Source organism: Trachinotus anak, unplaced genomic scaffold (assembly GCF_046630095.1).
Source record: "Trachinotus anak isolate AG129_WGS33_773 ecotype Australia unplaced genomic scaffold, CSIRO_AGI_Tana_v1 ptg000012l, whole genome shotgun sequence".
Classification (NCBI taxonomy): domain Eukaryota; kingdom Metazoa; phylum Chordata; class Actinopteri; order Carangiformes; family Carangidae; genus Trachinotus; species Trachinotus anak.
In genome coordinates this window covers 10,803,055-10,818,211 of record NW_027273863.1, presented here as the reverse complement: position 1 = coordinate 10,818,211, position 15,157 = coordinate 10,803,055, and the positions used below count along the sequence as shown (strand labels likewise).

At 42.4% G+C, this 15,157-nt stretch overlaps 1 protein-coding gene across 2 annotated transcripts; it reads right to left on the bottom strand.

Annotated features, from left to right (window-relative positions):
• Positions 1 to 5: 5 nt before the first annotated feature.
• Positions 6 to 14,403, bottom strand: LOC139628572 (integrin alpha-6-like). Of its 2 annotated transcripts, XM_071490345.1 has the most exons (26): positions 14,126 to 14,403; positions 8,532 to 8,659; positions 8,314 to 8,393; positions 7,381 to 7,642; positions 7,129 to 7,260; positions 6,800 to 7,013; positions 6,507 to 6,700; positions 6,310 to 6,407; positions 5,962 to 6,089; positions 5,792 to 5,881; positions 5,626 to 5,687; positions 5,272 to 5,441; positions 5,049 to 5,189; positions 4,834 to 4,943; positions 4,575 to 4,731; positions 4,396 to 4,479; positions 4,206 to 4,285; positions 3,947 to 4,024; positions 3,764 to 3,866; positions 3,429 to 3,599; positions 3,137 to 3,238; positions 2,929 to 3,039; positions 2,155 to 2,250; positions 1,805 to 1,933; positions 1,506 to 1,588; positions 769 to 905 (listed from the first exon to the last, which is right to left on the bottom strand). In XM_071490345.1, exons 1-25 carry the CDS (start codon positions 14,299 to 14,301, stop codon positions 1,520 to 1,522), a joined length of 3,165 nt encoding a protein of 1,054 aa, XP_071346446.1. In that variant the 5' UTR covers positions 14,302 to 14,403; the 3' UTR covers positions 769 to 905; positions 1,506 to 1,519. The 2 variants fall into 2 exon arrangements, with proteins under 2 accessions (XP_071346445.1, XP_071346446.1); XM_071490344.1 differs by lacking the exon at positions 1,506 to 1,588 and having other exon boundaries at positions 6 to 905.
• Positions 14,404 to 15,157: the final 754 nt, after the last annotated feature.

Below are 15,157 nucleotides of genomic sequence, written 5' to 3'. Positions count from 1 at the left end.
CATGATATGACGAAAAAACTTTATTCTAAAAACTCTTTTCTCACTTTGTTCCTATTTTACAGCCAGGGAATTAAAGGTGAATTCTGCAGAGGCTTGACATTAAGTTTACAAACCAAGTATTTGACAAATGTGGATAAGTTGCAGTTCCTCCTCAATGTACAACCTGAGGCACCTTGAGTGCGAAATACAAACCGATTGTTCAACAGTTAAGACAGATGCATTGTGGAAATGATTTTTTTTTTTTTTAAAAAGCACTTTTAAATTAGGGAGGAAAATAAAGGCATCTTTGTTGTAGTCTTTGGCCTGTACAGCGTGTAACAGTAAATAATCCTCACAAAGAATAAATACAATTCTGCAAAACATTCAAAAAATGTACAAAAAAATTCTAGAGACACTCCCATACTCCCACCCTCCCTCCCCCAGTCAACACTGTGAACACAGTCAATGTACAAAACAAGCTCTAAAACTCCGTCAGACAAACAGTAGTTGTGCAGGAACATCTCCCACACTGCAACTCTCCTTCCAGTGATTTATACAGACCATCCGAGATCAAATCAGCCCCTGAAGCAGAATGTTTGATCAAGTACGTAGTCCTACAAAAGTTTACAAAAGATTTTCTTTGTTCCTTGATATTTACAGTCCAGGCTGCGCAAAAGACGGGGCAGAAAAAAAAAATCTGTGAAATTAGGAGTTCGACAGTAAGCAACAGGAATCTGTGTGGAGTCAGATTTCATTGGCTGTTAGGAATAATGTTCATTGTCATGCCAGGTTGTCATCCAGGACTTCTTTTCCAGGTTTTCCCATTTACCATTTCCAGGGTTTATCGCTCTCTCCTCCCGTTTGATCCGAACTGCATTGTAGCTGGGAACCTTGTCTTCATATTTGGCACGCTTAAAAAAGCCACACTGCAGAGAAGAAATGGGAGACAAAGTCAATACTCTGTTTGAGAAAAGGCTATTTAAAGAAAGTCGGAGGAAGCAAAGCAAGTTGATGGGATTTATTGTCATCAGTCTGTTTCACAGGGAAGAGCCAAGATGGTGAATCTATGCAGAGGTGGAGAAGCCATCTGCGCTCCTGTTAAAGAAAGGAACGTGTTCTAATGCCCCTGTTTTTAATGGAGAAAGACAGAAACCTTCAGAATAAATGACTGCATGTGCAAAAGCAACAAAAGAAACTTGAAATAGAGGAGGAGAAAACCAAATAGATGCAGAGCAGACCCTCACAGTGTAGTTCCTGGGAAGGTTAAATAACACAATCATTGCTCGGCAGCCACCACCTCCCATCGCCATGCAGGTAAACTGTAATGATCCACACATAAAGCCATGTGTGACAATCTCTCAGGTGAAAATTCCTTGCAGAAATAATCAGGCAGCTTTTATAATAGCGTTCCTGTCACAGTGTGAGAATTGCCCACTGCCTGCCCAATAACAGAAAGCAGTGCTTTTGTAGCAAAAAGGAGCAGGAAAAGAAGTTTGAGTCATTCATGGCAGGCCGGGTAATTTTACCCTCTCTCTCTTTTTTATGCATTTGATGTCAGTGTCTCTTTTTCTGGTTGGTCCGCTTTATTCTTTTTTCCAAAGACTCCACACTGAGGAAAGGCAAATTGTTAGAAAATGTGTGTAATCGCTGGAATGTGTGCATATAATTGTTATGTAAACGTTTTACTGACTAAACTAGATGTCTAAAATTCAAATCTTATGAAAAGGCTTTTTTTAAATTCAAATCATGTGAATACAGGTGTGCTGTGTGTCTTTTCATTGCTGGGGTAGTGGGTTTATCCCGGTCCTGTGTCCTTCAGTCCTACCTTCCAGAGAAGGAAAGCCAAGAGGGCCAACAACAGCAGCCCAAACAGGATGGAAAGCACGATGATCCACCATGGGACTCCTGCTCCATAATGAGCAAAACGCCGCTCTGGGAACACCGTCAGTTTCACCTGAGGATCACAACACAAATCTCTGGATCAGACTCTCAACTACACTTTAAAATGTTTTTTTATTCTCCTCATTCATATCATGATGTGTTTCTGTGCATGCACTACAGTGACATCAGCATTAAACACCCAATGTATAAAACTGCATGACCTGCAATAAATAATCATCTCCCCTTCTTAGCGTGATGCAGTCACATATCTTTCTTTCTGTTGTGTTTACTTACCCCTGACTTGGCATTTTGCAGCACTGTGTTCGTTGAGCTATCAATGTGCAGAGTGGCATTCACTGTCACTTCCACATGATGTAACTTGGAGTACTCCTGTGGGAAGAAAAGAAGAGAGCATCACGTTTCAATGCTGCTGGGAGTAAACCAAGAAAACACTCAAGTAAACACACGAAGTTGCAGCAATAATCCTATAAAAAATAATTCATTCTGTGTCCAAGGAAGCCCACAAAGATAGAACAGTGATTTTAATTCAATAATTGTTTATTTAACCTAAAACAGAGTTAAACTTACACATAAAACACCACAGAGGTCTGCAACCTCATTTATAAACTGTTTTTACTGTACTGACCTAAAATGTGTGATTTAAACTGAACTTGTTAATGATCATTTATGAGAATAATGGCTGATTTTACATTGAGGGTGTCTGGTGCAAATGTAATACTGCTCTATTATGAACTCATTACATGTAATTAAATCATTTATATACAGATTAGTTAAAATTTCTGTTCATATAACATAATTCCTTTAACATTAAAATACTAAAAGAATCAATAGAAAAAAAAAAACAAGTCAAAAAATTTAGATCATAAATTTTAATTTTTAATTTGAAATATAAAATAAATATTGTTATTTCAGCCTGTCAAAAAGCATTTGTGAATTCCCTTTGCATTTTCCTCTCAGGACAGTGAACCGAATTCTCACAGGCAGTACCATAGAGTTTGTACCCATCTCAAATCCTGACATAATAGCTGAGTAAAAACGTTTTCTTACCTTGTTGAAGGTGCTGTTCCAGAGGCGAGAGTGGAGAGTGATAACTGCATTACTGTCCAGGCCCCGCAGGGGGCACTGTATGGTCACACATTCTGCCCCACTTTCACAGGACTGTCAACAAAGCAGGGAGGAAGTTACTACTGGGCTCCTCTCATAAAATATAACAAAGCACAACAGAATAGAATAGATCTTGGCTGTGTGGTGTTACCAGAGATAGTGACTTCTTGGTGTCAGTAAAACGGGAAATAATGCCCTCATTAGTTTCCTCTGTGTCTGTTGCTGCTCTTCTTGTCCTGGTTTTACTTGGGACCTTAAAGCAGAGAAGAAACAGTACCTTCAACTATTACATTTACCTCAACTTCTTTGTCTAAATCAACGTAAATGTAAAATTGAATACTTCTTCCACCACATGCTTCTGCTGCTATAAAAAAGAAACATCAAGAGAAAGTGCAGGTGCAGGTAGAGTGACCACCACACATTAACGTGATGCTTTCACTGACCATGCCAAGACTGTTGATCTCTCCTTTAGGAGAACATAGTAACTGGTCCACTCCTGTGGAGCTGATCTTCATCAGGTAGAGCAGCCTATCGCCCTTCGATGTCTTCTTTGGCCACCTGATGTTGAGGGTGGCAGTGCCCAAGTCTGTCAAGCGCTTCCCCAGGTTGGTTATCTGATAGGAGACAGGAAGAGCGTCCTACCTCAGTTGATACAGTAATAATTATCTAAGCACATGTAAATACAGAATGTGGGATTCATAAAAAAATGAGTGAATTAGAGAGATAAATTTCAAGCGTGCTTGAGAGACTTCTGATCTAGAAGATTTCCTGTACTCACCCTAAACTGATGTTTGATGGCACTGCCAATTTTATCTTCATTCTTATTGTTATCATCACTTTTGACCTCTCCTGAAAAGTAGGCCTGAGATGGCTGGACTTGTCTGGAAAGACAGAAACGCACAGTTAGTGGTATGAATCTGTGCATACGTGAGTGCTTTTTGGATATGTGTGTGTTTCTCACCCTGATACAGACAGCTGCAACACAATGGCCACCTTCGCCTTTGCTTTGAGTGGAGCTATTTTCTTCTGGTTGCTTGTCCTGTCAGATCAGAGGTCACACACAGGTTAACACAGATACAAACATTAACACACAATTACGCTCCAGGAGCGATCACCAACACCACCAAACCAACCATCATTTAAAAATCAATCACCTTAAAAGTGTTATCAATGTTATTTAGCCGTTTGTAAGGCAGGATTACAAGTTGAGATATACTTACGTATCTAGCTGAAGTTCAATCTCCAATTCAGTAGTGTTGAGAGAGATTCGTGCTGTACCCAAAAAGATGTAGAAGGTCGTCTGTATGCACACACACATAGATACACACAATTTCACAAACGTATTAACAATGACACAACAATGATGTGTGCAGAGGAGGTAAAAAAGAGCAAAATGTGATTTTCTCTCACCCTTGCGTTACGTTTGAAAGGGTTTCCAAGCTCACAATCAACCCTAGAACCGTCTTTGTTGGCCTCGCAGGTTACCGGCCGCTCCTGAAGTTAACAAATCCCCGTCAGTACCATAAATAGCGGTGTGTGTGTGTGTGAGCGAGAGAGACAGAGAGTGTGTCAGAGAAAAAGAGACTCACATTAGATGCGACACGGTAGGCAGAATAGGTCAGGGAGCGCGGGAAGGAGGCGATCAGAACGGCTTCGTGTGCATCATCTCCATTGGTATTGGTTACTGTGACCTCCAAGGCGATGTCCTTCTGGCCACTGAGCGAGATCACCGGCACGCCGTTCTCCCTTTAAACACAAAGAATTTATGAACATTTATGAAATTTTACATAATGAAAATGATACACTTATGAAAAACAGGTGTGTGTCTGTGTGTGTGTGTCCTCTTACTCTTCTAATGGAACAAACGTGTCAGTTGTCTTGTGGCCATAGCGATATTCCAACTTCAAGTTGCTCTGGCACACGTTGTCGCTGCCACAACCCTCCTTCAAGAAATGCACCTACAAACAGACATAAAAGGTCACACAGAGAGCATTGTGGGAACATCTACTACATGTCAATAAAATCTGTCCTTTGATAAGTTCGTGAGTATCGTGCATACACACCTCTGATCGAGTCGTCGGTGGCTCCTTGGTGTCCAGGACAGGTGGCAGTTGAGCTGAGCTCTGCCTGCGTTTACGTTTGGCATCCTGGATGTCCACGGACACATCGATAGGGATACCACGCAGCTTGTCTCGAATATTTTCCTGTACAGTGACAACATCACATCACATTACACACCACCCACAATGCACTTTGATCGAGAAATTTTTCGGAGGGAGTCACTACCTTAATGATGAGCTGACGTTTAACACACTGTTTCTTTCCTTTGCTGTTTATGGTGACGGTTCCTTTGGATTCGTAGCTGTTTTCAGAGGTGGAGGAGTCGATGATGGTCGCCCTGGGACTAAGACCGCTCTTCCTGCGGTCAGCATCCGCCTCGATGGAGTATGCCACCACTAGATGGCACAGAAGAAGACGGGTATAAACAACGACAGACAATAACAAAGACTATTGTAATTACTAAGTATTGTTTCTTCCTGTTGAATCTGTATTTTCTGATAACAGAAAACATTTCTGAGAACAGAAAACATGATAAATATTAAATTTAGTTTTAATTCTGAAAAATGTGGGTCAACTTACTCAGTCTGGGAGAATAGCTCTTGGGGTTGGCAGTGTACGTGAAGCATGCCTCAATATCCAAGCTGGAGACACAGTGCAGTTTATCCATAATCAGACACAGTACTGACATAGTTTTTTCAACATACACATAAATAAAATAATTTATGATTCACACAACAAAACTTACCAGAAGGTTTTGCCACAGTTCGGAACGGTAAGGTCGATCTGCTGCGGTGTGAACTTGATTTCTTTCTTGATGTCAATAACGGGACGGGTTCTGGGAAGACCAAACTCAATGAGCATCTCAATATACATTTTCAGAGGCACGTGATCAGATTAATGCACCAGAATACTCACTTGTAGACAAAGACTGAGTCGGAAAGGGTTCCGACAGCTAGGTCAGGGTAGTAGTTCTGATCCAGGTCCATGTTTCCTGCCAAAGAGTAGCCAAACAGCTTCACTCCTGAAGACTTGCCGGACAGCACCTAAAGCAAGAGAAAAAACATCTTCTGTAACAACAAAAGTATAAACCTACATTTATACTTTTGCACTTTTAGGATTTGAGCTGTTGAAGGTCAAATTGGTTTCTATAACTGTTTTACTATTGACAGGATTTTATTTTCTTGGATGCAAGACATATTGAAACAAAAGTCTTTGTTGTAGTTAAAAAAGTTAAGTCAGCTGTTCATCCAGTTTATTCCATACCTGTGAAGCTTTTTTAGAGCTGAGCCCTGTGGCTGATCCAATGTAGATGTAAACGTTCCCCACACCTTCATCATCATAAGGAGCTCCCACTGCAAAATCTGTCACACACAAGGACAACAGTGACTTACATGTCATTCACCAGGGCATCAATGACCAGCAGACAGTGGGATACATATGTACAAACACTGCAGCCTCACCATGGAAACCATCCAAATTGATGTCTCCCAGGTTTTCCACAGCCAGGCCAAACATGGAGTCCTCACTTCCATCTATTCTGGTTGGTTTGACTTTGTTCCAGTTTCCTGCCTTGTTGACGTAGACGTAGACGGCTCCACCAATTTCTCCGTCCTTCTCAAAGTACTGAGGTGCTCCCACCACTATGTCCTGCCAGCTGACAAACCACAGAATCCCATGTTCGTTAGTATACAGTAACAATAACACTTCTCAAAGCAGAAGTTACAGGTCACGTGTATCACCCTTCGTCACCCACCCGTCCCCATTGAGGTCCAGCACAGTCAGATCGTAGCCGAAAGATGAGGCTAGCCCCTCCCCTTCCAGGGTGTACTCTTCCAGCAAGATGGTGCTTAAGGGTGGGCCTGTCTTCAGCAGCACCACCGCCCCGCTGTGGTTCGCTCTAGGAGCTCCCGCCACCACCGTCAGCTGGCCCTTCTTAGTCAAACTCTTCCCTGAGTCCAGAGCGAAGCCTGAGAGAAAAAGATAAAGGAATGCTTGCTTACAGTCAGAGGATCATCAGGCACTTGAATACGCTTATTTGCATAAATGCACAACTGGAGTTATGGTGAAGACTGAGCGTTTTACCCAGGTAGCTGTTGGGAGGGGCAGGGACCAGGTCGGGTTTCTTTTCTTTCTCATCTCCCGCCTCAAAAGGACCGTCGTCATAGATACCCTGCTCTAGGAGGGTGTCGTTCTTTTGTTCTAAGCGTACCACGCCTTAAAGAGAGGAGCAGAGATAAGATGAGGAAAGATGGAATAGATTTGGCTTGTAATAAAACACACACACACACACACACACACACAGACACACACACACACACACACACACTAGACTACCTTTCCAGTTGTATGCTCCAGGAGCCCCAAAGATGAAGTAGTGGTAGTCCCTGTCGAACGTGGCAGAGACGCCCTGCTGGCAGGAGCCGAACATCTCATGGCCTCTCGGCCGGCCGTCACAAAAGTGCCAGCCATCGCCATCTTCTCTTGAGTTGGGATCGATGACCAAGTTCTGACTCAGGACATAGCAGCGACCAATAATGTCACGGGACTCGATGGGTGTCTTCACATTGTTCCGGCGCTGGTAGCGATGAGCACAGGTCTACCAGGGCAACAGAGACACACAGTTGAATTAATGTGATGAAAATTAGTTGTGGTGACCATTCAAAATTTAGATGCCTTAGCCAGTTTTTTTAGTCCTTTATTTGAAAAGGTAATGTCACTGAGATCTCTTTTTCTAGAGACACCTGCTCACAAGTATAAACATATTTTTAAGCATAAACAGATACAGAAAGTCAAAAACACGTCATTTATTAAACAAAAAACTCGAGACATGAGGATTTGTTTCTGCTTCTCTCTATTTTATATCACTGTAAATTGAATATATTTGGACTGCTGACATAAGGAACATTGTCCAAACAGGCACCTTTAAACCAACAGAAATGTATTATTGAATCCTAGTCAACGTCGAATGGTTTCAAAATGATTTTAGAATTATGTTGTGTGTATTCATACATTTTAAAGGCTTAAGAGATTAGTAGACAATAAAAGTAGTCGTAAGCTGCTGTTCTAATAGTCTATATCAATTATTTAACCAGAAATCCAGGACAGTTTTTTAACGGCTGCACCTTTCCATTAAGAGTCATTTTTGAGTTGGTTTAAATAACAAATTTGAGTTGATTTTGAGGAAAGTGTGTGGACAGTTTAAAAAATGATGTTCATAATAATGAGTTGAAGCTGTTCATACTCAGATACAAAGACAGACAGTCTTACCACAATCTTGCCTCCTGGCCCCTGACTGTTGACTGTCACTCCCATCCACTGGTTCTCTTTGCTTTCTTTAGTGGGATCCTCTACACAGGGACAGAAGGTGGGGACAGAAATAGACACAGAGTGGATACTGAGGCTCAAATCTATTGAAGATGAAGAGAATTGTCCAAAGTTACCAAAAACATGTTAGAGAAATGCACAGGTGTTTTAGCATATCTCACCTTCTTTGTCAAATTCAACTCTGTTGCAGCCAGGTGAGTCGGAGCTCATGTCACAGCTGTAGAGTCCCCCTGTCACTTTGGCTGTTTGACCTTGAAAGCCTTTTGCTCTTGGGGCACCAACCAGCAACCTGCAACAGACGCACACATGAATCCTTATGCAGCTCAATCAAATGCACGTTGTGAAAGAGGCTCACTCTGGCATTTCTTCCACTTGAACATTATGTTATAACACATTCCAGTCTACTGTGTCACACGGCAGCCATTCACACACTCACAGATACACACACACACACACACACACACACACACACACACACACACACACATCCGCCACCAAACTGATGTTCCATGTCAAACTGAGTCAAAGACCCCTTTCAAACGCCTGCTGGGGTTGATTGAACTAAGCTTCCTATCTCTCTCCACACGCGCACAGAGGCTGCCTTTGTGGACCAAGGACAAGGGCAAATGACACACCCGAGCCTTGACAATACGCGTCCAATCAAACAAATCAAGGATGTCACTCTTTAAACTGATGCTTTCAGGAGGTTTGCAGCGGTCGAGCTGGGCACATGCACACCGTCAACACACACTCTGTCCGTGTATGCTCCAGGATCTCTCTCTGATTTGCTTTGTCTGTCCGCTGACCTTCAGAGTTAACGTTGAACAGCACACTGTACGCACTAGATGACATTAAGCAAAGCCATTTTTAGCTGGAATACAAAGCATTCTCAGATGCACGCACCATCTGGGAGGGAACTTACAGAGATATATAGTCAGAGTGAGGAGCCGCCCGCCCTAATGTGATCAGCATGTCCTCGGTGTAGTCCTCCAGAGTCAGCACCACAAACACTAGGAGATTTCAAACTATAAAGCTAACTTTTTGAGCAAGGCATAAATCATACTGAATATTGACTTCAGCAGGCATGATGGGGATTAGCAAAGGACAATAAATCTGTTTATCTGACATATGAAAACATGGCGTCTTATAACTGGTCCCCAGTGTCTCTTAATGCTGCCATTATGAGATGGATTTACATGTGTTGTTGCAGGAAACATTAAGAAAATATGACTGAATTTCTCTACAGTAAGCTGCAGTGAGAGAAGTCATCACAACAGAAACTGCTTCTACATGAGGGACAAGTGTGACACTGTTTATCCTGTTTTAACCACTGAATTGGTTTGGCCTTGCTTCAGAAACCAGGACACTATAATTTGTGAAGTCATCCCACCCATTTAGTGTCCAATCCAGTCTTTTTTTATACTACAAGGGAAGCGAATGCCACACTTGACACCATATAGTCTTGAGTAAATTCTCCACCTCTTCGTGCACTGCCACACCAAACAGAAAACATGTTTTCACACTAGGAGAAATTGTTAGGGCATGTGCTTGTCTATCAGAGACGAGTCTGATATGAATGAGTCAACTCTTCAGAGAAAGGATTTGTGACTAACAGTGAATCCCAGATGGGCACGTCTCTATTCCCGTTCTCCTTGGAGACACAGGAAGTCAGGAGAATAGATGGAAAGAGCTCCGCCAACACATACGGACTCTGGGAAAAGGGGTCACTTTGTCTTGGGGTCTCTGCCGCGTTAACAGAGAATCGATACTATAGTTCCTCCTTCTACATATTCACATTAGGAAACTTATTCAGAGTCAGTGAACAACGTCTTGTTCAGTGCTTTCAGGCAAATGCAACACGAGTCTACATAGAGCAAAAATGTGACACTTTAGTAACACGTTATATCAAGATTATGTTACTGAACATGTAATAATTTGGACAGCAGAAAATTGCACTGGCTGCTTCAATATGATCCAAATCACTTATTTAAGAATCTGAATTAGAAGTTAATTCCAGTGGACACACTTCATCTATATTGCTGAACATGATAATTTTTCCGGCACCACTGGCTGGAATGCTGACATGATGCGTCAGGGTCTATCACTGTTATAAGTGTGACTTGCTGCTCCGCTGACAGTGACCCAGCTGTTTATCTTATCATTTACCACCAGCAGAGGAAGCCCCAGACACACAGGCTTAGCCTACAGGAAGCACTAAGACAAACAGAGAGAGAGAGAGAGTGAGTGTGTGTGTGTGTGTGTGTGTGTATGTTTGGGGCATATGTGCAATGACTCGTAAAAACAGACACACACACACTGGCAGTGACACCCGGACACACAAGCGGGCAGAGTGACCATTAGAGAGGTATCCTGCTGAGAGAGGTGTGTTGTGTTTTTTTAGCAGAAACCTGGCTGACAGCTAGGGAAAAACCTGTTGCTAAGCAACAGTCAGTGGCACCCTATCAACTTCAACTCCAAATGGGTTGCAGATCCAGAGGTTCATGTCGTTTGTTAGAGAACTTCTCTCTGCCAGGCTTGAGCATGCTGGTGCCCAGATGTAAAACTGATTTATGCTCCTCTCAGCATTCTTCGGTTCCCTTCCCTCTCTCTCTCTCTCTCTCTCTCTCTCTCTCTCTCTGTTTGATGTCAGATAACCTTGACTAACCTGAGACTGAACCTGACTCACATATACACAGAACATATACACTCACACACAGAGCTGACTTCAGTATTAAACTTAGCAGTCCTGTCTCCTCTATCATGTTTTTGGCATTCATATTTAACATGCCAACATGTCTTGCTTTACTCCTTCTCACAGCACATTGTACTGCTTTTGCTACATTTCTCCAGAGCCAGAAACACACACACACACACCCACACACACACACACACACACACATGCATACACATGATTCCATCAGCTCCTGCCCTCTCCTGCAGGTACATGCAGCAGTCATCCCCGTGGGGCATGAAACACAGTGAAAGACATAAGTATTAATAAAAGTTGGAATGCATGTCTGGCAGAGGATTGTGACTCACAGTGCACACCCAGCAGTGAGGACACACACATGGGGGGGGGCAAGCACACACACGCTAACACTTTGTTCAGCACACGTTGTTGCAGTGTACATAAGTGAACTCTAAGAGGAAAAGAAAAACACTGGCAGTACAAGGAATCTATCTATCTATCTATCTATCTATCTATCTATATATATATCTATCTATCTAGTGCTCTTGTTTGCCTCAGGTTAAGAAAGTATCAAGCAGCACAGTGAGGTCTCTGACAATCTTCCAAATGACTGACACAAGGCAACGCCTCAGTGCTCAGCCACAGCATGCATCAGCACCGTTACAACTCACACACACACACACACACACACACACACACTCAAACACACACACAAACACACACAAACGCGAATGCATCCACAGGCACCCCACGGGTGCATGTACATACACAGTCCACAGTGAGAGCACATTCCACCTCTGTAACAGCAGCGTGAGCATCATCACTTGCTGAATAAACATGGCTTCCTGCTCAAACACGCACACACACATTCAAACTTGTATTATAATGTAACACGCACTTGGTCCTCATGGTTCAAGCATATCTCATCTGTTTAAGATTATATTGACAAAGACTTATTATTCAACTACGTGGAATATTTTTGTATTTTGATCGCAGATGAGGGCAAACAGCTCTGCATTATCTTAAATAAACCCACTGAAATCCCGTCTGAGATCACATCTCAACAACACGAGTCATATATATAAAACATATATTTTCATTATCAATTAATCTGTTGATTACTTTCTCAATTTATCGATCGAATTATGCCCATCACAATTCCCCAGTGCCACAGTTAACATAGGAAAATTGCCAGAGAGAATCAGCATAACCTCACATTTAAGAAGGCAAATGTTGAAAAACAGAGAACAAATGCATTTTTGCTCAAAATTTACTTAAACAATTAATCAATTATATTTTTTAAAAAATGCTGATTAAATCTACATTAGCAACACTGGTGTCTGTTGTTTTCCAGTTCACAGAAATCAATCGTGCTCTGTTTTCTTGTATTTAAGTTTACAACCTGAAGCAGAACGACTCTGTGGCAGCTTTGGTCTCGTGCTGATCACCATGTGTCTTTCATTTAGACACAGACTAAAACTAGGACACAAACTGCCACTGTGTGTGTGTGTGTGTGTGTGTGTGTGTGGATGTGTAGCAGCAGCAGCAATGTGTATATAAGTTTAGAGACAGTGTTTAACCTCTGTGGAGCAGGTTAAAGACTCGGGGATGCTTAGTGACTCTGAGTCTTCATAGTCCTAAATATCTTGCGGAGGGTAAACACACCGTGACCTTTAGGCTTTAGTTGAACAAACACAACCACTTGGAGTGCAGTTTCACCCCATCTGTCCGACTAATTACAAAGATAAAAGCCTGTGTATTGATTGTTTTTTGTGTAAAAAGGCAGTTTACAGTAGTACAACTAACAACTTATTACCAGGGGGATGCCGTTCGCCCTGTTGGTACTGTAAAAAAAAAAAAAAAAAAAAAAAAAAAGACATAATCTACAAAATAGCATCTTGTGCTACTTTATGGACAGTGGTGGAATATAGTAATATATATAGGAGTAACTAATTATATACTTGAGGTTTTGGTAAATTATCTGAGTACTCCATTTCATACTACTCTCACTCCACTATTCAGACAGAAATATTTTAATTTTGCTCCTTTACATTTGTTTGACAGCTATATTTCTCACTTTATCTGATTTTACTTGATTGATCATAAAACGTGATACACACACTGATACACCTGTAATAACAATCCAATACTGCCACATATAACAATGTGACATTCACATGAGGTGTTTTGATGCATTGAGCAGTTCCACTTCTGATCTTTAAAGTGCATTTTGGTAATGTTGCTTGAACTTAGGTAACACTTTGAATGCACGATCTGTACTTTTACAGTGTGGATTAAAGAATTTAAAACGTCCTCTGATCTCGGGTCAGTTTATATTTAAGCTATTCAAACCAGTGAACACTTGATGGCATTTAGCCTTGACGCAGACCGACAAGTCCCTCTGAATCAATGCCCATAAAAATGCCAACAATGATTCAAGGGGATGTTTTGGCCATAAAGCCCGAGACTCGGTCTCACGTTAAACCCAAGTCGGCAAAAAATAAAAAATAAAAAATAAAAGAATTAAAAACAAAAAAAAAAAAAAACAGGAAACGTGTGCGCGCACCTGTGCGTGCGTGCCCGCGCACCAAAAACCTGCGACTCTGATCCAGTAAAAACTCACAAATAAGTAACCTGGGCGGAAAGACTTCATAAAGATTAACAAGGGGGAGACCTGTGGTTCACTTCACAACACGTTCATCAAGGGTACAGCACACTCTTCTGTGGGGCTGAATCAAATAGTGTTGCTGAGATTTTGTTAAAAATAAGTTTCAGCTTTGAAACCACCTGCGACATACCTCAGCTCAAACAGCGTTTAGCACTCTTGTGGTACTTCCATGGTCACTTCTCAACAAAAACAAAAAAAAAAAGGGTTCAAAGGGGGATTTTTTTCTTTCTAACAACCAAAAACAAGCTTGAGTCGCCTGCGCCGCTGTGACATTTTAATTACATGGCAGCTGGAGTTATTTTAAAGGCATTAAAAGCGTGTCTGCACGGCGCGGGGCTGGAGGCAGAAGGAATGGCCTCCCACACCATCCCCTTCAAAACAAAACCCTTGACTCTTACATTCTCTTATCCTCCGGTTGAAGCTGCCGGTGCATGGCGAGGGAGAAGCCGAACAGGCTGCCCGGATCCCCGTCCTTCCGCAGGACGTTCTCGGTGTCCAGGTTGAACGCTGACAGCCGCCCACATCCCGAGAGGAGGACGAGCAGCCACAGTCCACAGGTGATCCTGCCCTCCATGACAAACGCTCAAAGGCAAAGCTGGTGAAAGGTGAGTCTTTACTGGAGGAGGTGTAGAGAGCAACTGAGTGGCTGCTCCAGGGTTGGATGTTGTCCACTCTGCTTACAGCTGCCCCTCCCACTGGCCTCTCCTGGCACACACACTCACACACACACACACACACCATCCCACCACACCTCAAAGTGCTTGAAAATGTAGCTCATGTTGTTGTGTTCATTTTAGTTGGAAACGATTAACACCCCGTTAGTCTGTTGTTAGTTTGCAGCAGATGTAATCTAATTGTGTCAATAATGCCTCAGGCAGCAATCAGGACTGGTGCCCGAGGCTACGCTGACAGCCTCTGACTGTAGATCTCCAAACAGAGCACTGTAATAAAGGCTGTGTTCAATTCCATTGGAAACAAGAGTAAATAAAACATAATCAAAGTCCCACAAGAGGGAAAATACTGGCAAGGTGACATAACAGTGCGGCTCACACGCTTGTTCCCTGCTCTCAAAGGAAATTGTGTTTGCTGACATCAAACATCCCTGCAAGTTAACAAGGAGAAGTAGAGACAATAGGCCGGTGGAGAGGCAAGAATGAAGCATGCCGTTACAGATGTTAGTCACTGTTTAGTCCAGACAACAACAGCAACACAATCACCTAGAGTGGGAGTGACAGATGGGGAGTGAGAACAAAGACAGAGACTTAGATAAAGATGCAGTTTTGAACTCGAGGAATAGAGGAAATAGAAAGATGTGGCGGCTGACGTGTTTGCAGTACAGTCGCTGGCCTCTACAAACCACTGCCAGGAAATGCAAAGCTAGAAATTAGACAGGATTTAGAATTACAATCCCTCAGGCGTTCTGGCACAGA

Excerpts from the sequence above, each read along its gene's own strand:
- LOC139628572 (XM_071490344.1), bottom strand. The coding sequence starts at position 14,301 with ATGGAGGGCAGGATCACCTGTGGACTGTGGCTGCTCGTCCTCCTCTCG. Across the intron at positions 6,701-6,799 it reads CTGGACCTCAATGGGGACGG|CTGGCAGGACATAGTGGTGG; the intron begins GTGGGTGACGAA and ends GTGGTTTGTCAG. Across the intron at positions 5,688-5,791 it reads AACTGTGGCAAAACCTTCTG|CTTGGATATTGAGGCATGCT; the intron begins GTAAGTTTTGTT and ends CTGTGTCTCCAG.